Source organism: Nelumbo nucifera, chromosome 3 (assembly GCF_055504915.1).
Source record: "Nelumbo nucifera cultivar China Antique chromosome 3, China Antique-T2T, whole genome shotgun sequence".
Lineage (NCBI taxonomy): Eukaryota > Viridiplantae > Streptophyta > Magnoliopsida > Proteales > Nelumbonaceae > Nelumbo > Nelumbo nucifera.
In genome coordinates, this window is record NC_142651.1 from 9833738 (window position 1) to 9857269 (window position 23532).

A 23532-nucleotide genomic window follows, 5' to 3' on the forward strand; every position below is an offset into this window, starting at 1 on the left:
ATTTGATTGTAAGTTAAAAAGAATAAAAATCTAGGCAAAAAATCATTTGCACTCGCATACTTTTGCATTTAGTGTAAATGAAATTGTATTGCAATCAAACAGGTATAGTAAGATTTTTGAAAGAGGTCAAAGTCATCTCCAAGAACAAAAGTGGCATTTACATAACTTTTTGAACATAGAGAGGTCACTAAGTTTATCCTAAAATGATTAAAAACAATTTAAATGTAAGGAGGTCTCCATTTCACCAAGGTCAAATTAGCCTTGATGTCCAAATTCAATCGGTTTATAATTGGTTAAGTTAATACAATATATATTCACATATTTAAAGTTTATACTATATATTAATATAGTTGATTATATATCATTAATGTAATAGCACATGCTATGATGACTAGTGTAATGAATTCTGATGAAGGTGCATATGGCATCCTCAAATGGCAACATGTGGCGCAGGGTAGATCATATCTTTGCCGTTCATTTGTAACTAATTCCAGGTAGGTTCAAGTATAAATAAATGGTGTCACTCCTTAGGTAAGCTATCTTGGCATTTTATTGTTCTTAGTTCTTTAACTTCCTAGTGATCTCGTCTTAGCTATCTTACTCAGGCTTTGTCCCACCTTACTTATTGCACCCTTGCTAATTTGATCGTCGGAGTCTCCGCTCCTGGAATAACACCCAGGGCCTCTGTTGTGTTTCTTCCTACATAGGTTGGACTTACAGGCCCTCAACCCATTCCAAGCAGCAACAAATTCCAATACTTTGATCTATCTTTTATCTCTCTAACACAATGAAGACAAACATCCTCATAGATATTAAGATATAATGAATATATGTTTTTACTACCATATTTTCAAGTTTCATTTAAGTTATTTTAGTTTATTTTGTTAATAATATTTAATATATTTGATTTTTTAATTTCATTTAATAATACTATTTCATGTGTGATTACAAATTTACTAAGAGAATATTTTATTTGAATTTGAAATTTTGAATATAAACGAATCAACTGATTTGATTTGATCCATTTCTTATAGCATTACATCATTTCATGGTCCCTCCCCCATGCATAGAGGTGTAAATCGGGTTGTGCCATCTATATCCTAGCACGCGAGCTATGCCAGGCATGGCACGATTGTGTGGGCTGTACTGGGCCAAGGGTTTTAGGTCCGTGGGTCGTGCATACTGTGCCACCCACAACATATATATTTATATACTATATATTATAATTATATAATAATACATAGTTTATAATAATATAAATAAACAATTGTATACATGAAAATTCATATAAAAAAATTTGAGATTTATTTTTCAATTTTTTTAAATAATTTTTTTGTAGTTTTGGTCCCATCCACGGTCCCATCTAGCCCCAAGGCTTAGCCATGAATTAGCCCTGTCCGTGGCACAGCACTGACACGTATGAGCTCGGGCCGTAAACCGTACCGGGCTGACCCCAAAATATCTAGGGGAGGAAGGCAGGCCCAGGACGGCCTGCGGTTCACATACTCCAAATTTCCGGTAAAGTTGCTTTTCCAACTTCTTCCTCTCTCATCTCTTTCCTTCGGTTCACAACTGACAACTCTAATCGCCCGCGCTCTTTATATACAGCGCTTCAACTTCCTCAATCCCCTGAGCCAACGCTCGTTTCACTGTTGTTTTCGAACTTCATCCTTCTCGCAGTATTCCCTCCGTCTGAAAAAGAGTAATCAAGCATGGAAGCTTTTTGCAGGAAAGAGTTGCCGCTCTCGGAGGAGCTCAGCTTTGCATCCCAGTACGATAGAAGATTTTCGAAGAACGTTCTTGATAACGTCCATGGAACCATCAATCTTGATCCGGTATCAGCATCTGAGTCCATCATCGGATTTAAATTCTTGATTATACGTTACATTTGTTTCACGGCTGCTTGTTTTTGCCTTCTTTATCCTTTTTTTTTCCCCTCATTTTGGCAGGATTGGAGTGTTTTTGTTTACGGTGCATTTAGATGGAATTTATATGTAGAGTTAGAAGATTTTCAAAGAAATGGAGTCTAATAAGTGACTGAAGGAGAAAAATAAACTTATAGGAATTAAAGCAGACTGTGAAAAAAATGAAATGATTCAGTCATGAACTTCAAGACTAGATGGAAGTACTCCATGAAAAAGAGTATTTAATAAAAAAAATAGAAGAACCCAAGACTGGAGAGTTATAGGTAGTTGCGACGTTGCGATCTATATATAAATGCTTTTGTGAATGAGATCTAGCGTTTGGCTTTTCATGGCAGTCTAAATATACTTCAGCTCATATGTTTAACCGAATCTAGTTCACTCTCCTTTTTCTTGGTAAGTTAGCTTCATGATATTTCATCCCTCCGTTTTCTTCTGACTGTTCATCATCCCTCTGTTCAATTCTGTCAGTAGTAACTTAGGTAATTCTGATATATTTCCCGTCGCTTTACCTCAATTAAATTGGGCGATCAACTTCACAAGTCTGGCTGCCTTCCTACGACCTTTCAGTTTAGATTTACATCTGTGGGTTGATGATGGACATGATTATGTCTGAATAGTATTGCTGTACTTCTGGTTTTTTATATAAATCTACACCTACATTCTTTTTATTCATTTATCAACAAGTACTCTTAACCTGGATTTCCAGATAGTTGGATAATTGAATTTGAGTACTATTTTCTGGATGGTTGCAGCTCTCTTTGAAGTTTATTGACACTGAACAGTTTCAGAGGCAAGTGTAATTACTAAAGTAATTTCTGATTGTTTTTCGTTTCTGTTTATTGTCTCAGTCAGTTATTTTAATTATACTATACCAAGTTACCAACCATCTGATGTGGTTTTGTTCCAAAATTGCAGGCTTCGTGATCTAAAACAACTTGGTAAGTTTGACTATCTTCTTTTAAGTCAACCGTTAGGAGAGAAGGTTTAATTTAGGTATGAATGCTTCTGCCACAGTTTTCTTACGTTTGATAAAATAGCATGATAGCAATCAAATTTGTCGTTGGAGGTTGAATGGGTTCAGCAACTGGAGAATTTTTGTCTTTACATTTATTTAACTTTGAATCACATTATTACTAGTTTAATTTAGGTATGAAGTTCCACACAGATAACTTCTGATTTTATATAGTACCATCTTGGTCAAAGGATCATTGTAGCACTATTTTGGTTATTTTGCAATAAGAAACAAACTTCTTTTATCTAATTGTTCCAATTAGTTTTGATGCTGGACCCAAACAATACCAAAGTAGGTGGTTCAGTAACTTAAGTTGGTAAAAAGCAGGCTATAATACCTGGATACTTGTACATGCCTAGCATACCGGTGTTGGATATGATACTGGATACTGTATAAATACTTCTAGATGTACTCTACAGCATTAACACTTTCAAAATATATAAAATGGTATGTTTAAACAAATTATACTATAAAAATCTGCACATTTTAGAAATTTAAATAAATTTGGCAAGGCATAAGTCTTTGGCAAATGACATTTACAGCTTCAAAAACTAGATATAAATGCATGATATAAGCATATTAAATTGGACACCCATACTTGCATCTGTGTCTAAGATTTTATGAAACGGAGCGTTGTATCTTCTTTTCCTGCACCTGCATCTGTGTTTGTGTCTGAATTTGGGCATCATAGACCACAAGGCCCTCAATCTTTTTAGCTTTAACACTTACCTTAATTGTAATTGAAAAAGGGGGGTGGACAAAATTTAAGAATGTTTAAACATGTAAGAATAATAGCAAAGCAAACATGAAACTGATAAAAAAGATCCAATAAAGAATAAAGTAAAACTCAACTAGTGCACAAGGTGTCTATTGTTGAATAAAGATTGAGCCTAATGGAGTCAATATCATTAAGTTTCTATAGAAGTCAGCACCTAGAGATGGAGTATTGGAGTCAATACCATCAAAATCTTAGAGTCAGCACCAAATAACCAAACTGCAATGAACACAGTTCATATTCCACCCATCTCCCCAAAACAGTGTTTACTAGGATTTAGTATCTTTTTAAGATCTATAGATATTTATTTTCCTAATAAGCATAGCTGCATGGAAATACTTGTTAACAAAGAAATTATTCAAATCTAAATTTTTAAGGTCTTGTCTATTAAAATTTGAAGATGCAATCAATCTCTTTAATTGATTTGATTGAGAGAATCTCCTACTTAGCACACTTGATTTGGACAATTTTTCTAAAACATGCCCAAGTTCATGGGATATGGCTTCATTCACGAGCTGCTTGGGTGGGCCTACAATTATGGGCTTTGGGGCCCATGGGTCTAAGGGTTGGACCTTCTTCTGTCCCATCAGCCCATGTCTTCATGGGATATGGCTTCATTCATGAGCTGCTGGAGTGAGTAAAACTTTATAACATGTTAGGTTTTCATCAACTAAGGTGGCGTTTAGTTTGTGGTTCTAAAAAAGAGTGGTATGGTTAAAAAAATGTGCAATTTTTTTTTTCAGAAAATGACAATGCATTTTTTTGAATCGAGTAGAACAAAAGAAGCCGTGCTTTTCATGGTTTATTTCTTGAACTATTATGTGAGTATCAATTGTTGACTCATGTGCAAATGTAGTTTCACCACCATTTACTTTTGATCATACTATATTGCTGAGTAGGAAAATTATAACTAGCTATGTTGTTTTGTGAGACACACCATATAACTGCCACTGCAACCTGGGTGACCAGGGTTCAAATCTTGGAAATAGCTTCTCTGTATGTGCAGGGGTAAGGCTGTGTACATCTGTCCCTCCCCAGACCCTGCATTGGTGGGAGCCTCGTGCACTGGGCTGCCCTTTACCATATAACTGCCATGTCATGCTTACATCAATAAACCATGTTCCATGCTGAGAAAGCCATAAAATCTTGTGATAAAAGAATGCTTATTTTTTTTTGGTCCTGGAACCATGAATTGCTGGCTCCAGATCCGGCAACAACTTACAAAACAACAATTCCACTTGTGGTGTGTTCTAGAACAAGATGAAATGCGAAAGTGACCACAAATCGAAAATGCCCTAATCTATTCTTTTATCAACACATCGCCTACTTTCATATTTTTTTTGTTAGGCTCCGCCTACTTAATTCATGTCATGCATTCTGGGACCACTTGACCAATTTAGAGCTTAGGCTTTTGCATTGGGATTTAGGAAGATTGAAACTCAAAAAAGACAACTGTGCATGCTGGAAGTCATGTTTTGCAATCATTTCTGCATATTTTTATTTAGATCCATTAAAAGATAAATCAATTGTACAAACAGAATTCAGACAATTTTCTTGCAACAACTAATTTTGCACATGCAGTGCACTTAATACATCACTCTTTTTGCTACCATCAGAGTACAAAGGTTTCTTCTTTAATTCAGTTTTGGTTGGTATATACTTATCTCTTAAACAAAGTTCCATGCATCTTTCAGGTCTAACATACATGGTTTACCCGGGAGCTGTACATTCACGGTTTGAACATTCACTGGGAGTGTATTGGCTTGCTGGTGAAGCAGTTCAGAAGCTTCAAACTTACCAAGTATGGAACTGCTTCTACTTGCTTTGCTCATTCTCATTGCAGAATCAAAACATTATTGAAAATATTCTATCTATTACTTGTGGTGTTCAGGGCTTGGAGCTTGGAATTGATCATTTTGATTTTCAAACTGTGAAGATTGCAGGTGATTAACTGTACTTGCTTTGAAATTAGATCTTCTTGAATGATCTAATCCTGTCTGTTTTGTCTTTTCTGTTTCTGTTTATAGGACTACTGCATGATATGGGGCATGGTCCTTTCAGCCACCTGTTTGAGAGTGCTTTTCTTCCTCGGGTTCTTAATGGTGTCAAATGGTAATCCTCACCTCCTCCACAAAATGTGTTATTTTTCCCTATAAAATGTAATTACATGAAAAGGAGGATGTTTCCAATGTTGGGTTGCTATTTCAAGTTTATGTTTTCACTTAACACTCATGGTTGCAACACTTGTGAATTGAAAACTAAGGCTCTTTGTTGATGCAGTTACTGCTCTTTTCAGTTCAAATATTAGATTGCTGTTGCAAAAATGTCATCTACAAAGTTAAGAAGGCTTTATTATTATTGTTTGTTGTTATCTTTGGCAATGTACATAATTTATGTGATGTATTACTGAGACATGGAAGCAAAATTCACTCCTAGAAAAATCATCAGGTATTAAAATGACCGAAACTACCCTTCCACCATGTATTCTGCAATTAATTGGACCTTGGGAAAAACAGACCAAAAAATCCATCATTTTAGATTTTGCATTGTTCAAATTTTTGAGCCAAACTGCAAGATCTAGAAAGTGCTTTGTTTTCTCTTTTATCTTGCTATTCCACTTCCATCACCATTGAAAAGTAGCTTTGTAGATTATGTTTTTTTAGGGATTTATGGTCTTTCGGTAACTATATTATCAGCCCTTTCTGGCACTTGGATTGTATAATTGATAATAATGTAACAGTAACAATTGGACTTTTAAATGCCTCTTTACCACTATTTTGTTCAGAAATCATTGGTGTAATAATCCCCAAATTGGAAGGTACAAGCTGGTGGAAGTGAAGTCCTATTAAAATTTGAATCATGATGATTCTTGCAGTTTCTATTCATTCTTCTAGAAGATCTATTAGTATTGCATGAAGAAGATCCTACATTTTGGTAAGCTAGTCGAAATACAATTTTCAAAATTTCCCAAGGTGCCTCTCTGTCCATTATGTGGGTCATAAGTTCTTTTATGAAAGTTATTTGTTTAAACCTGTGTAAAATTACAACTTCACTGGAATTCATTTATTGATCTCTAGTTGCACTCTTGGTAATGTATGTTTGTCTTTGATCTTGTTGAAATATTTTACTAAAATGGGAAAACAACTTTTCGTAAGAAAAAAACAGTAGTTTCTTTGTGAAACTGTGTCATTGCTCATGTGGAGATGATTTTCACTTTTCCAGGTCTCATGAAGAAATGTCAGTTAGGATGGTTGAATACATTATTGATGAACACAATATTGAAATTGATCCTCAAAGTCTTAAAAGAGTGAAGGTAAGTTTATGCTATTAAGATTTCATATGCTGTAGTCGTATTCTCTTTGAAGATGGTATCTAATAATTTTCTTTAGCAGCAGTTTATCATTAGTTGTTCTTTCCATCTTTGATCGTTCTTTTTTCTATGTAGGCATGGGATACATTAAAACTCATTCATGAATTCAATTTATCTTTTATGGTAACCTTTCCATATCATGGAGTGACAAACTGCAGTGGTTCCTCAGAAATTTTATAATAAATATTGTAGCTACTCACCAGATTGAAAATTTGAAACTAATACAATAATGTAAAAATTGTTAGCATTCTATGCAAACTTTGTGCATTATCTTTGTTAAAGTGAACAGAATAGGGGTAGTTTAGTCATCTCATGTTTGTTAAGTACCTTGCTTATGTGGCAGTTTTATTAGTGATACTCTGCCCCACACTTAAGTAAGGGCAGTTTAGTCTTTGTAAATGTTATTAGAACCTAATAAACATTAGGGGGTCGAATGAATAGTGAATCAATGAGTTTCGACTAAACCCTCCTGTTCTCTCTTTCTCTTTTCTTCTTCTTCTTCATCTTCTTCTTCCTTCTCTCCTGGTTCGGGTTACTGTAGCTGCATTCGAAACATGGTATCAGAGCGAGGTTCCTGACCTGCTTCAGTTTGTAAAGCATCCCAGCTGTGTTCGTGACACCTTCTTCTTCATTTCTGGTTAGTTAATGGAGAGAACTGGTTCGCCCTAGGTCTGAGACATCACAGCTCGTTTCTCTTTGCTGCGCACAGTCTTCTTCATCAAGGAAAGTGATTTCAGCAGTGAATGGTTGGTTGATACTCTCAAAGGAAGGTTGGTTATCTAGTCCTTTTGTGTTGGTGGTATTTCTGGGTAGAAACCCTTCAAGAATCAGTTAGTACTGATGAGAACTTAGAGAACTAGGTTCGAATTTGCCCTAGAACGGGCTGTGTACAGTAGCCGAATGGTGTAGGGGCTGCTGTAAGTGGTTGAGTGGGTTAGGGCTGTTGCAGGTGGCCGAGTGGTGTAAGGTGTAATGCAGTGACCTTGCCGAGTTCTTTGTGGTTGTGTAATGCCCTCTTAAATGTGTTAAACAAGTCTGAACTGGGTGTAGCAGATTTGACTGTGTTATGGTGCACAACTTTTATTGAGTGGTTGTAAGAGGGCCTACATGTGATTAGTGAGTGCTAAATTGATGCTTATGTGGTTCGTGGGTTTGTGAAGTCAGCAGTAGTGTGAATAAGAACAAGGCGTGGGCTCTCTCTGTTGTATTTAGGGGCTGCAATAGGTGCTGATATATCAAACTGTGAATAACATCAGTCAGCTTGTAGCTGAGAAGTCAGGTTAGAGGCAACTGTGAAAGAGTACAATGGCAGCAATAGGAGATGGGTACAATGTTCAGAAACCTAGTGTGGTGGTTTCCCCCGACTACCTAGGGGTACAGATGACCTCAATTAAACTGAATGGGGAAAACTACGTTCCATGGGCTAAATCTGTGGAAGTTTTTCTCAAGGCAAAGAGGAAAGTGAAGCATGTAAAAAATGAGAAGCCATCGTTTAATTGATTCCCTTGACCATGTGAGTTTGTAATGAGATTCACTACTTATTACTAAGTTTATCTCTTTCTCTTCATGCATTGTTTGGCTTATATGTTTCTTGCAGTTATGGCACCACCCTTGATGATCCATCCAATGGTTGAAGTCTAGCAATGTCTTTGAAAGTAGTGGAGTTAAAACAGATTTTCTACCATGAGTGCAGTAGAATGTTGTCATCTTCTTCACCTACTTATATGTGATCAAGCACTGAATGGATTTGCACAGGCTACTTAGATTTTTTCAAATTGATAGGTTCTGGCATGAAGTCAAAATTGCTTCAAATGTTATCTTGCAATTTTATTGTTTTGCTCTGTTTATCCTACTAAAATCGAATATTAGTTTTCCTCTTTTTTGGTCAGCAGGATAGAAATTGAATGAGAATGGCACACTGGTAGCACGACCAAAAATAGCATTCCTTTTAAATGATAGTGACCTGGAATTGAAATGTCTACTCAGTTTCCTGGGTTACTTTGCCAGTGAAATTATCATGTTTAGGCTACTTCTTGGGTCTTAAAAATATTGTAAAGTGAATATAATACTATAACCTTGGTTAGAAAAGAAAATTAAAAGGAAAAAGCACAATCTAAATCTGAATTCTGAAATATCATGGTACTATATGTCATGGTGTATACATGCAGTTAATATGTGACATTGTGTGTAGGTCAATGCATGCACCATGACCTGTGATGTCATCCCTTGAATTTTAGATAAACACTTTACAGACTTTCTACATTTTTTTTATAGTAAAGTATCAATTCATCAAAAGAAAATGCAAGGCTAGGTGATAAGTTATCAACAGAGATAAAGAGAAAACTCCCACAGTTATAAGGCCTCCCACACAGAACATGACCACACCCTACATGTTCAAACCAATAGCGCACACATTCACTAAAAAAGTTGGACCTCATACATCTTGCACTAAATAAAGAAAATCCCAACCCTACGGAACCCACCATTTTTACAGCATTCCATAACCCAACTATATAATGATGCCTGCTGATCGTTGCCCATCAAAAAAATAAATGTAGAAAAAGAAGGATATTGTACCCTTACTTTCTTCCTTATGATATAGCACCAACCTTTCCTACATCAAATTTCACAAGAAATTTCTGTCACTCCCACCCCTCATTAACTGCAGCTCATTTCAAGCTCCTTAATTCTTAGAAGAACCAATATCTTTTGTACACTCTTTCTACATATTGGTGGTTAGTTGTTCCTCTCTTTCAAAACATCACTTCCTAAAGTTGTGGGGATCATCTGCATTGAAAGTGCTTTGCTGTTTACTAGTCTTGCTCCCACTATTTACAAGTGTTACATATTTAAACTTTCCAAATATTGGTTTCACTCTTAACTGTGCATAAAAAGATGCTTGGAGTAAAAATGGTATATTTTTTTGATCGTTAGTAAAAATGGTATATTTAATTTATAGGATCATAAAATTATGAACTTTCCTTTTTAATGTCACTATTATATTATTTTTATTTTCCCCATTTTGACAGGAAATGATTCTCAATAGCTCTGAAACTGTAGCTACAAAAGTAAGTCATTTTTATGGTAATTCTATTCGTATAGTTCTCTTATCATATCATATGGTTATGGCACCTTTTGGTACCTTATTCGATGCTTCACTGTCGAATAAAATTGTTTTATTTGTTTTTTCCAGAGCATGAGAGAAAAGCAGTTCTTGTATGATATTGTTGCAAATGGTCGAAATGGGATAGATGTTGACAAGTAGGTGGTATTTATATTAATGAATATCACTCCCTTTTCCCCTCATCCTAGAGGGATGCCTATACTTTTGGTATTGGTGCATGACTCATGCAGTGAGGACATGATTATTTTGTAGATTTGATTACATTGTTCGTGATTGTCGAGCTTGTGGTATGGGCTGCAATTTTCAATTTCAGAGGTACGAATTGGAATTCTACACAACCTTGCTAATTACCAGAAGTAATACACGTGATGACGTGAAAGTGGAATTTTACTTGTAACAAGTTTTGAACAGTATACAAATGCAGTAATGTATTATAAACTTATAATATTACATGTTCTGAATCTTAACCATTCAAGAGTAGCATATAACTTCTGAATAAAAAACTTATGACAACTTAATTCTGAAATCTTTGTACAAATATGAGGTTTCCCAAATTGCATTGAAACATATTGAAGATTCAGGGAAATGACAAGTTTATGATTTTGGTTTATTTAGAACCAGCTCTTTGTCCAATATGAAGATTTAACAGTATTTCCACACTATTCTTCAATTAACATGAAACAGCTTACCTTTTCACTTGCAGGTTAATGGAAACCATGCGGGTATTGGGTGATCAAATTTGCTATCGTGCCAAGGATTGTCAGTATTTGTTTGTTTTCTGGCACAGTATTTGTTGTGATTCAGTTTTCACATCTATTCTTGATGAACACCATATTTTATTCTTTTTATGTTTAAATTATTCTGTCAGATCTCACCGTTCACAAGTTATTTGCAACTCGTGCTGATCTGCATCGAACAGTCTATACACATGCAAAAGTGAAGGTATAATATGTTTTCATTTTTCACTACAGATATTTCCAAACTAATGTAAATACTAACTGTTTTCCCATTCTGTTGCTATGTAAAAGGTTGTTTGGTTAGAATTGCATGTTCTTTTTCAGGCAATAGAGCTCATGCTTGTAGATGCATTGCTAGAAGCAAATAATTGTCTAGGAATTTCTTCTCATGTTGACAATCCATCCGAATACTGGAAGGTTTTAAGAGCTCTGTTATGGATTTAAGTTCATATTTTATTCTTCCAATAGTCATAAAGGACTAATATCAAGTACCTTTTGGAAATTTGCAGTTGGACGATACAATATTGAAGACTATTGAAACATCTTCAATACCAGAACTGGCACAAGCTAAGAATATTGTTCTTCGCATTCGTAGAAGGGATCTGTACCAGGTATTGATGTTGGTCGACTCACTTTATTGTTGTCAATTTCTACTCACCATATGGACAAGGTGTGCTTTACCAGAGGGAATTTAATCTTGGGAGTACAAAAACCTTTTGAAATAAATATACATTTAATATTTTTTATTATTTCTGGAGAATGTGTTGTAGTATTTTATGTTTCTCTGTGGCAGTTTTGCAATGAGTATGCTGTTCCAAAGAATCAGCTGGATCACTTCAAAGATGTCACTCCACAAGATATAGTTTGTGCGCAGGTCCATATGAAACATTTTTATTAATTTTCTTTGCTCTAGATTGGTAATTCTCAACTTGGGTTCTCACTAATTTCATTAAGTGTAGAAAACTAGTAAAGTCTCACTAAGAGAAGAGGATGTTGCTGTTAGTAATGTCAGGATTGATTTGACTCGCGGAAGGCATAACCCTCTGGAGAGGTATTTGAGATAGCCTAATAATTATTGTGCCAAATTTCTGTTCTTTCTTCTGGAACCTCTAATTTCAGTATTTAATACTTCTTTTTGTAATGTATTTTATATTGCAGCATCAAATTTTACAAGGTACCAAAAGTTCACTTTCTTGAACGATCTACATGGTCAGAATTGAGATTTAATAACTTCATATTTCTATTGAACTATTAGCCTCTTATATTTCTTATATTATTTGGCCTCTTAACTGGAGTACTATAGAACCCAGCATGGAGGCTGAGCCACTTGTACTTATGCATCAATGGAGCAGCAGTTCAACCATCTGTGTCAATGGGTAAAACCATGATGTCAACATTGTAAACAATTAAAAAAATCACACAAAAGGTAACCCACTGAATGGGTCAGGTGGGTCAGTTGTTCAACCACCTAGGTTGACAGGTTGTTGACTGAGTCAACAGTTTGTTGTAATATAGAGGGTTAGAGGTTGTGAACAAGGTCTGTGACCGGGTGACCAGATCATCGGTCCAACTGGATGGGTCAATGATGGGTTGAAAGCACTGTAAATTGGTATATTTTCATGGTGGTTGAAGAATTTTAAACAAAATATTTTCTACTTCCTATGCTTCTATGCAAGAAACAATGAAAGATGAATGGCTACACCTGTAATTTCATTTCTAGATAGTTTTTATATGCTTTGTAGTTGGCCTGTGATGGTTTTGTTTAAGCTCAGATGCAATCATGCAAGTCTGACCTGGGTCACCACTGGCCAAACAACTTGGACCAAAAGTGGGTTGATAAAAGATGTTTGAGCTGGGTTACTAAATTCTCCCAGGTAAAAGTATGCTACTGTCTTTGAGTTGGCTAGGAGCCGTCTTCCCTTGAATGGTGGCATGCAAATAAGGGAGATGTTCTCAATGTGCAGCTGTAGTGTCTGGTGGGCAGGTGTGGGTAGGAGATCCAGATTGGGTAAAAATATGTTAGTGTCTTTGAATTGGCAAAGAACCATTTTGCTCTTTTGTATTCAGGTTTTGAAACGAGGTTACTAAATTCTCCCGGATAAAAGTATGTTGCTGTCTTTGAGTTGGCAAGGGCCATCTTGCCTTTTTGTATTCAGGTTTTGAAATGAGGGCTTATTCCAGCATGTGAGACCTATCTATGCCAGTTTGGGTGCTTGGCATAGAAAATTTCTTGGCTACCAAATGAGATCCTTTTATTCCATAAAAAGGGAGGGGAAAAGGCTTTTATTTCATGCACAACATTTTGAATGTCTTGTTTTATTTATTAAGTAATGGATTTCAATTTTCAAGTCCATGGTTTACAAGTTGAATCCATGGCTTCTAAGTTTAAGTCTTGTATCCTTAAGAACTACAAAGATGCACAAACCCATATGATAAAGGCCATCCTTTTTCCACTGATTATTTGTGCAAATTTCATAAACATACATTGTACTCGTGGGTAAGTTCACCTTTTTGTATCATAATATATTTAACAGCTTGTAATTTAGCAGGACTATGTCAGTGAGGATTCGTTCTCTATCCAGGATCATCGGATAAGTCATTTGCTGCCTGCATCCTATCAAGATATGATAGTGAGGGTGTACTCAAAAAAGCCTGAACTGGTCTGTAAAAGATGGCATCAGGAGTCATTCACGTATTTGTTGTTTGCTTTCGTTGTAGTTAAATGATGACTTTTTATTTGGGCATCTGTTTTACAGGTTGAAGCAGTTTCGGATGCCTTTGAAAACTTCCAGTTGAAAACATATGGGACCATACCACAAGTACATGGAACGCCAAAGAAGAAATGCCGAGATTAATGGTTACCACTTACCACGAGCCTTTTGTTTTCATTTGCAACACAGATATAGGTTGATTTAGATCTCAAATAGAACAGCGAGGGGCATGCTTTATATGAAACAGCATCACGAGCTTTTTCCAACTTTCGAGCAAATCAGGAGCCGTCAACACAAGTAGAAGTGCCCCTCCCTCTTTGACGGGTTGACCCTGTAAATGAAGAAAAATGTATAGTCGATGACCATTCTACAGCTGTATCAGAACTCATTTTTGTAAAATGGATTCAATAGAAGCCTGGACGCAGTCATGTACCAAGCTGATTGCAATTTTTGTGAAGTGTCTCAAAATGGCTAGTCCTCATGATCGGGAGATTTGTTTTTGTTTTCCATGCATTGGAATTATTGATTTGCATTTCATGGCATTTGAGAAACTAAAGTCATCATTAAAATTGGAATAATGCAAAACGACAAAACAATAATCCTACAACCACTGTTTCTGCTTTCTGTACCTTTTGGGCTTTCTACGGGCTTTTTTGGGTTAGGAAAATTAAATAGTGGTAGTGGCTAACCAAAGCTGCTACCCCTAATTTTTGGTAGGGGTCCATGAGAATAGGGGTGTCAGTTGGACTGGATTTGGTCCAATCCGATCCAGTCCATCATTGGTCCATTTAAAAATGGACCGGACCAAATCTGGTCCAAATGAAATGCAAATGGACCGGTCCGGTTCAAATTAAATGATTTTAAAATTTACATAAAGCCCAGAAAATATAAAAAAAAATGCAGAAATATATTAAAATTTTCACAAATATATAAAATTGACGCTACCTGCCTTAAAGATACAACATCAAAGAAAAATGGGGTTTTCTGAGAAATTATGATTTTTTCATACATGATTTTGTTTTATGTGGTATAACTTGTGCTCTCAAATTAATGCAATGGAAAACAACATGGTTAGTACCTAGTAGACACGTTTCCTAATTTTCTTTTAATTCATTTCTCCATTATTGATAGTAGTTGCTCTGTCCACTTCCCTTTGTTCACATATCATCCCTCAGGACATGATATGCCAGTTTCATTTGCAGTTGTGCCTATAGAAAATCATGGGAGAAAGAAGATAAACAGAGGGAAGTGGAAAAGGGAGGGTAGGGCTGACTGGCTGAGGAGAAGACAAATGAGGAAAGGAGAGATTGGTTCCTTGTAAATGAAATGGAAATTTGCATGCCATCTAAGACAAGTTTGGAATGGTTAAAAATATAGTAATTTCATCTCTTACTGGATCTAATTCATTATAAAACCAAACATAAAATTTTCTTTATCAGCAGCTAATTATAAAAATAATATGTAATCTTTCTCATTCTCTCGTGGCCATAAAAAGAAAAAGAAATGAAGCAATAGATCAAGTCTAAGATAAATTAGGGCTTTTAACAGAAAGAAAAAAGGAATTATAACATCCTTACTTCGTTCAACATTCAATTGGCTTTCCAGCTGAAGATTCAAGAACTCAAAAAGTTCTTCTGCCCTATCAATGATCGAGAACTCTTGGGGAGAAAATGAACATAACGAAGAAATCCCACTTCCGAATATCAAAGAAGAAACATGATTATTGAGAACTCTCTCCCTATGAACACATTTGGAGCTCGTTGAAGAAAATGGAGTTGCAAAGGAGGCTCGAAGGAGAACCTCCATGAAAGTCTATGGACGAAGCTCAGAAAAAAATGATGGCTAGAACTCAAGGAAACCAACCGAGGGGTGGTATATATCTATTTCAACGATTGATAGACGCCGGAGACTCGGAGAGAGATAGACGCCAGTGAGAAATGTTGTACACACAGCTCAAGCAAACCAACGGAAATCGATTCTTAGTAGGCTGGAGAGAGAACCATTGGAAAAACCCTAGGTCAGTACACGTCGCCGATTGAGAGAACCATCAGAAAAAACCGTTGGAAATTAGGAGAGACAGAGTTCGCTTGGAGAAACCACAAGTCAGTAGGTTGGTTGGAGAATTGGAGAGGTGGAGTCCGAAATAAACTCGATCCTCAGACGGTTTGTAAACAAATCGGCCTCGTCCATTTCGGTCCACCAATTACTTAGGACCAGTCCAATCCGATGCAAAAGTATGGACCGTCCAATCTAAATGCGATTTGAACGGGGTCCAACCCAAATCCGGTCCATTGACATCCCTACATGGGAGTGAACAGAAGAAGCTCTGGCATATATTTAAGTTTTCTCGTTGTCTAATTCATTTTCGGATTATCTTCCAGGACCGGACGCAAAGGCACTCCAAACCAATATTCGTCTATCTTCTTTTCTCTGTCTGTGTTTGGATTGAATTTGTTCTCGTGTATATTATGACTATATGTATTGAATATTGACTATTGATTGTGACCGTGTTGCAGCGACCTCCGATCTCAACCTCTTGCTAAGATAGCTTTCTTTTATGAGTTAATCCTTCTCGCACGGCAGAAGGCTTATTAGAAGAGAAGGACCAGACTGGGGACTGGGGAGATAAGATGAGAATCATGAGATGGTTCAAAGTCACGGGATTTGCCCTTTAACGTGTTTGCTTTGCTTGTCTATTTTACGCCTTTATTGCACCACCTTTGAGTTGATAAATTCGAGACCTTTTCTTTCTTATTTTTTGGCTGGAGTGTATCAGTTGACAGTGTGCCAAGTGCCAACTGGTTCAGGTCTTGGCTGATTGCAGTTGATTGGATCAAATCCCGCTATCATCGCTTACAAGAATTGAAAGGGGTTATGAATATGAATAAAAATCTAGATTTGTTCCTCACAACACACTAACTCCACTACTTGAAGCCGCACATCGAGAATATTTCCATCCTTTTATGTTGTCATTGTTGTTATTACGTATGGTTGCTTGCCACTTACTGTGAGGTGCAAATCCAAATGGGATAATAGCATATAATGGCAATTTTTGGGTTCTAACATCAATACAAATAATATTTTTAAAATAACTTAAAAAAAAAATAGATAAACTTTTTAAAAATAATATTAATTAAGGATAAAATCATTATTCATCTTCTTCTTCCAATATATCTAACAGCACAGCCGCCTGCTACCCTCTCCGGCAACGCCTCCGCCTATCTCCGCCTGTTGCCGGAGGCGGAGGCAGAGGCAGATGAAACGAACAACGGGAATCGGGAGTATCACACCAACAATCGCCTCCGAGATCACAATTCAGTGACATCCAACAACTAAATAGACTTCATGCTTCTCATCTCAGTCTCAAAAGATCCAACCAGACGACCATTAAATCTAACTTACAGAACAGGAAATATAACTCTTGAAATCAGAGTAAATTCCATGCCAGTATCAATTTTAAGTAAAGCAAACCTAACGAATAACAGATCGATAGAACTACTGATTGAAAGGGAATGATACATCAGGATTTGAAACTTCACAGACTTCTTATTCTGAACAGAGTTTAAGCCTTTAACAGAAGAAAAAAAAAAGAAAACTAACGCACCATGGGCAAGCAAAAGCATCATTCGAAGAGAAAACAAAAACAGATAAAAAAAAGTTGCAGAGAACTGATTGATTCTTTCTAAGAAACTTCTAACAAATACATTAATTTAGAATCGCAAAAGATAAGTACAACTAAAAGAAGATAAATAACTAGTTAACCATAGATTAAGTATGTGAAATACGGTAGAGGTGGGTGTGTTACAAACTTGACTGAAGCTGGTTCGGCAGGGAGCTTCTTCACTGGCTCCGAGAGCCAGCCCAATGCCAAAAACTTCATGGCAAGAAACTAGGAGAAGAAACGGAAATATATATAAAAAAAAAAGAAAATGACGCAAGCAGGAGTTACCTAGGCAGATTTTGGCCTGACTGAGAACGATGTACACGGGAGATTTCAGTTAGCTCACCTCCGAACTGTTTTCTCAACCAACGGTGGCGAAACGGTTTGCAATCGAAAGTTTGATGGGCAAGGACGATCCCTTTAATTGTAAATCTCCTTCGAAATGGAAAAGGAGGATGGAAAAGTCAGATTTCCGTCGTTGCTAATGTTTCTGGTTAACCGGTGATGATGACCGAGAACAGAGCTTTCGAATTAACCAGTGATGAGGACCGGGAACAAAGCTTTCGTGGATTGTTTACAAAAAGCCTTGAACGGTGGGGTGAAGAGGAGAAATGAAAGAGGAAGAAAATGAAATCGAGCGATGATTGAGATATCAGATATACGCCGGAGTTGTGTGAGAATGCTGGGATAGTACTGCCGTTGGAAGTTCGGTGTTCTCGAAAAAGGTGGTGAACAGGGCCGGTCGAAGGTAGGTGTGGAAGGAGGAGAAAAAATGGGTAGAGAGAGAAGTGGCTTTCTTGATCGTTGGAGTCGACAGTGGGAGGCAGCTGTCGGAGACGATAATCGGAGATGTGCCGGAGGCATAATAGGAAAAAGTATGGATACACTGATGTAGATTTCTGAATTCTAACCCCCCCTACTACCAACCCATCATGGGCAGGAACATAGCCCCATGAAAATAAAAACACACACACACAAAAAAAAAAAAGGTAAAGCATAAAAAGTGGAGGGTATCTTTTGGCGATGTTTTACATTTTCCTTCCAATTGGAAGTTAATTTATCCATGCAATTCCTTCGAATTGCATAAAAGCTTGGTAACCAGTTATCACTGTTATTAAATATTTTTTATTTTTTGGTAAACACTGTTATTAAATCTTTGATTGTTAAGATGTTTTTTCCCGCATAATGTATTTTCGGTATCGGTATATAGTTTAAATTTTGAAAAGAGAAAAAGAATCATTACACAAACCTGCGGGGTAGCGGATAATTCAATTTCCGTTTGGATTGGGTTCGGTTTAAAGGTGTGTGGCAAAAACTCAAACCATTTATAGTTGGATAAAAAATGGATCCACCCATATCCAGATGACCTGATATATGGATAAAAAATGGATCATAGCCTTATTTTGGTGGGGGTGTTATGGGTTTGGTGGACGACGGGCTACTCTCTATTGTGTAGGCCATGGAACGAAAGAGAAAAATCTCATTGAAGTTTATTTTATGTTTTGGAGGTAAAATCATATATACATTTTTCATTTTATGAAGGATTAAAGCTGGCTAGGGTTTTGTACAATTCTAAATGTGATACAATCCTTGTTAGGGGTACTGATAGAGCTTGGATCTCCTGTCCACGTTTACCCACATAACATCACAGTCACACATAGAGAATATCTCATTCTCCTACATGATATTATGCAGGGCAGATATTTTCAATTCATGGGGGTAGTGTGTTGTGAGTAGATGTGTACAGAGTTCTCGTGGACAGGTGATCCAGAGTCCGATAATCCTCCTCCTTGGTGCATTATTGGTATACTGACAATTACAAGGCCCGTCCAAATCTCTAACCCACAAGAACCCTACCCACACCTATCCATAGGACACCACAACTGTACATTGAAAACATTTCTCATAAATGACAATATACAAGTATGAAAAATGTTCCCAATGCCACTAATTGTCCAGTGGGTAGGGTTCTTGTGGACAAAAAATCTGAATACAAGCATGGCTATTTGCTTATCATTGTGCTACTATTCATTGAAATACATTCCTGGGTTGGTACATGGCAATAAGGCTGCACACTTGGTGGCTTAACATGCTCCGTAAATCTCATATACGTGGTCTAAGACCCTTTCTTTTCTTGTTGCTTTCCTCCCATCTGATTGTATTGTTTGTACCCCCAAAAGAAATATGATTGTATTGTTAATTGAATGGATTTTGTCTTGAGGGTTCAAAAAAATAATGTCGATTATTTTGCTTGTAGCCGTTCCTCGACAACTTCTTTAACGTATGCCCTGCGTATAAGATCTTGTCATTAACCCAGTCCGAATCACCAGCCAATAAAATACATTTCAACAACCTATCAACACGATCTGACACCACACATCTCATACTCATTTTTATGCTAATCCCCCATCTCAATGTGAGATGTGTGGTGTTAGATTAAGTTGATGAAGTGTTAGAACGTATTTTATTGGCAGATCCCAACTTGTTATAACCACCACAAACTGTTATTTTTTTTTAATTATTTTTATTTGCAACTATGTCAAATTTGTGCTCTTAGGAAAACTGTTTTGGATTTGGCACCAATCACTCTTCTTAGGTTAAAAAAGAGCAGGGCATGGTAAAAAATGAAAATTTAATCCTTTTTCATCCAAATATGAAAGCAAATATGTACACTATATATTTACTCTTTTTTCGGTTCATAAATGCAAATACGATTCACATTTTAAAACGTTTTTGCATTCATCTTGTTTGTTTGAAATAGGTGCAAAATGTGGGTTCATCATTAAATGCTCCAACTATCTTATGCTCCAATGTCTTAATTTTGGTCAAAAAGTTAATTATCAAAAAATATGTATAGTGATGCTCTCTTTTCATAGTACAAAAGTGTCAGAAAATACATTTTTAATCTGATAATCATTACTTTTTTACATATCAAATAAACACTCGCAAATGCAAACCGGAGTACATAAATACTCTGATTCAGTGTTTATATCGCAAACAAATAGAGCCTAAGGCTCAATTTGGAATGAGTATAAATACAAATATATAGAGTACAAAACCTTATATTTTATACTATTTTATAAGTATTTGTACTCTATATATTTGCATTTGTACTCCTAAACTGAACTTAAGATGTTTTTAATGGGTTAGATGGATCAGATTAGGAATATCAATGGGGTTGGATTAAATATAAAATATATGTTTGGCTTAATTCGAACATATCTAGAGACACTGGTCCAAACCCGACTAAGTGAAATGGGGTATTGAGTGCATGTTTGGAATGGCTGAAACGCAATGCCTAGGTGGGCCTGCACATACAGCTCTATAAACGTTTGGTGAAAAATCCTTGTAGCTCAAATCGGCTGGTTCTTCACTCTTTAAAGTAATTAAACCAAGGTGTCATTTGATAAGTTTTTTTGAAAGATCTTTTGGAAGATCTGACAGTCAAAAACCATACTGGGCTCCCACAGACCGTTTGGTTGGAGGTGCTTCTTTCCACATGAAAACGAGACGAAAACAGGTGAGAAGCTTCATTTCTAACTTCCCAAAATAAATTTGGATCAAGCTTTTTGCATCTTTTGGGGGGGCGCAGTTTTTCAACTGCTAGATCTTCCCCCATTCAAACGTGAATAAACAAAAACACGGGCTGCTGAACTTTTAAATAACCAACAACCCACATGGAAAGATGCGCTAAACAAGGCCAAACTTATTTGAGGGCCCATTTGGCGAGTCTTTTCGCGTGGTCTTTTGGCGGTTTACAAGCCGTGAAGACCGAAAATCGGTCTATTTTCATTTGACATGTGGAAGATCTAGCTGCTAAAAGACAGGACGCCGAAAAGATGTGCGAAGCCCACTTTGGACTGATTTCGGGATGCTCCAAGTGAAGCTTCCTGCATCTCACGCTTTAATCTCGCGCGAAAAGACCCAAAACGATACACGAAAAGACGCACATATGCCAAACAATCTTCGGACTGCCCAGATCTTATGTCAAAAGCTCAATACGTCTTTTAACTATCAAAACTACAAAAAATCTTCTCAAAAAGACTTACCAAACGAACCCTAAATCTTCATCTCTCAAATATACCGACACTTTGGCCCATCTTATAAAAAGTGCCTCTATGTATACGTTCAACCAAGGCTATATTTACAAATGTTGCAATGACACTATGTCAACGAATTGGGTTTGGTGCCGATAAACCTTATCAAAAATTTTATCAAGGTTGATCCAGTTGGGTCAATGCAGGTTTACCATTTTACCTCACCCGTTGGCATCCTTATATTCAACCTAATTAATTCAATCATAAATACATTGCAGAAGGAGTGTATAATAATTGTTAGTCATAAAAAGTTTAACAACATATAGTGTTTGGATTTAACTTTTATAATTTAATTAAGATAAGTATGAAATTTATTTAATATAGATTTAATGAGAAAAAAAAACATTAAAAAACCATCGCAATAATAAGGAACAGATTTTATGGCCCCATTGTTTGGGAACAAGCTTGCTAAAGGGCCCAGAAATTTTTTAGGTGAAAAATTGTTTGAGCCCAAAAGAACCCCATGTGTTGGAGGGTAATGTTTCAGCTCAAAAATTCTAGCTACTGTGTATCTAAATCCTTTTTTTTTAAGCATGCAAACTTGGTTTAAGTGTTTCACCCTTAAGAGATATACATTGAGCATGTTAGTGATGAAAATTTGGCTTGAGGCAGATATAACAGAGCCATTAATTACGACGTATAAATTAATTCACAATTGGGTCAAAGTTCAGGTATAAGCCACCAATGCTAGAGGAGACATGGTAATGTTTATAGGGTAAAGGTGTAACGCATTCTCTCTCTATGGGCGTTCGATCTATGGGTTCGCAGCCCCTGCAGGCTGGGACAGGATGTTCATTTGGGGGCCCATTCAAATAATTAAGAGGGTAATAATGCGTTTTTCTAAAACTGCTTTAATCTCCTCTATTTTTGAGCTTTTCAAATATTTTCCATTACATTTCAGTAAAATTATACAAATAACCCCCCTTTCATTAGTTTGACCTGGATGGACACAATAAAATTACAGTGATGCTCCTATTATTTTTTCTTCAGACAGAAAAATACAACATTTTATATACCAACTTTACCCTTTGATAGTATTGAAGAAACAGACCCACTTGTCTCTCCGAGTTTATAAAACCACTCAAACCCCACCTACTTCTATTGTTTAAAATGACAGGTTTGCAATGTATGTGTAAAAGAGCTTTTTGGGTTGTTTCACTCCAATAATTGTCAAAAGCTAAAGCATTTGTCAGGGAGGTTTAAGTAATTTGTCATAGGTATTTTCCAAAGCCTATACCTAAGAGTATCTAAGTAATCCACCTTAGCTCTCTCATGCAACAGGTTTTAGGTTCTACATAAGAGGTTGTGAGCTTCTTTCACGGCTCAATTTAAACTTTGAAGTTGAATTTATTACCATAACTTTCGATATTTATATTTTATTATTTAATTAATCTATAAAGTACGGGCAGATTTCTGAATTCCACCGTAAAACTATAAACATCTAAAATGTCAAAAATCCTATTTTATACATCAATACCCGCCCATGAATTGGTATCAATTCAGAACCGATACCCACCCAACTGTATTTTAGGTCTAAAAATTCTAACCCTGGGTTGAACCGTTGTTCTCCCTTTAAATTTTTTATGCAATTATTATATCTATGGACTGATTACTTACAGAGAAGCTGATCCAACTAAAAGATGGGCTTGCCAAAGATTTGGTTGTCCACAGGGTCTCTCCATGACACGCATGAACTCTATGCCACAGTAATGATGCTGGATACATTGATGATGTGTGGATTAGCATAACATGCTAGTAAAAGAATTTTAGCTGTCTAAATTAAATTTGACTTCTCCTCATTTTCATCATCATCCAAGCCTTATCCCAATAATATTGCGCCAGCTACATGAATTCTATTTCAACAGTTTGATTTGTTTGTTGTCCATATCCATTTGTTAAATTATTTGGCATTTAAATCATTTCTTACTATCAATGTCTTTTTTTCTTTTAGGTCTACCTTTGTCCTTTTAATCCCTTCAATTTGTAATAAATAGTTTCTCCTTATTCCCTTGTATTATCAAAAAAAAAAAAAAAAAGATTGTTATTAATGGTTTTCTATGCATATGACCAGAGATCAACCATTTTAATATATTTTCCTTCATTTTATTACCTATTAAAAC

At 36.2% G+C, this 23532-nt stretch overlaps 1 protein-coding gene and 1 long non-coding RNA gene across 10 annotated transcripts; one reads left to right on the forward strand and one right to left on the reverse strand.

Annotated features, from left to right (window-relative positions):
• The first annotated feature begins 1494 nt into the window (after positions 1–1494).
• Positions 1495–14111, forward strand: LOC104593223 (uncharacterized). Of its 9 annotated transcripts, XM_019197004.2 has the most exons (20): positions 1495–1518; positions 1609–1835; positions 2678–2715; positions 2841–2863; positions 5407–5513; positions 5604–5655; positions 5740–5824; positions 6935–7025; positions 10112–10150; positions 10276–10343; positions 10459–10521; positions 10910–10965; positions 11075–11148; positions 11235–11360; positions 11453–11554; positions 11737–11817; positions 11903–11994; positions 12102–12117; positions 13493–13603; positions 13700–14111. In XM_019197004.2, exons 2-20 carry the CDS (start codon positions 1713–1715, stop codon positions 13796–13798), a joined length of 1446 nt encoding a protein of 481 aa, XP_019052549.1. In that variant the 5' UTR covers positions 1495–1518; positions 1609–1712; the 3' UTR covers positions 13799–14111. The 9 variants fall into 9 exon arrangements, 8 of the variants coding, with proteins under 8 accessions (XP_019052549.1, XP_010251288.1, XP_010251290.1 ...); XR_734549.3 differs by lacking the exon at positions 1495–1518 and having other exon boundaries at positions 1562–1835; positions 12102–12152; positions 13700–13839; XM_010252986.3 differs by lacking the exon at positions 1495–1518 and having other exon boundaries at positions 1562–1835.
• Positions 13809–15794, reverse strand: LOC148800948 (uncharacterized). The gene is made up of 2 exons (XR_016084037.1): positions 15232–15794; positions 13809–13985 (listed from the first exon to the last, which is right to left on the reverse strand). It is a non-coding gene; the product is annotated as an uncharacterized LOC148800948 (long non-coding RNA).
• Positions 15795–23532: the final 7738 nt, after the last annotated feature.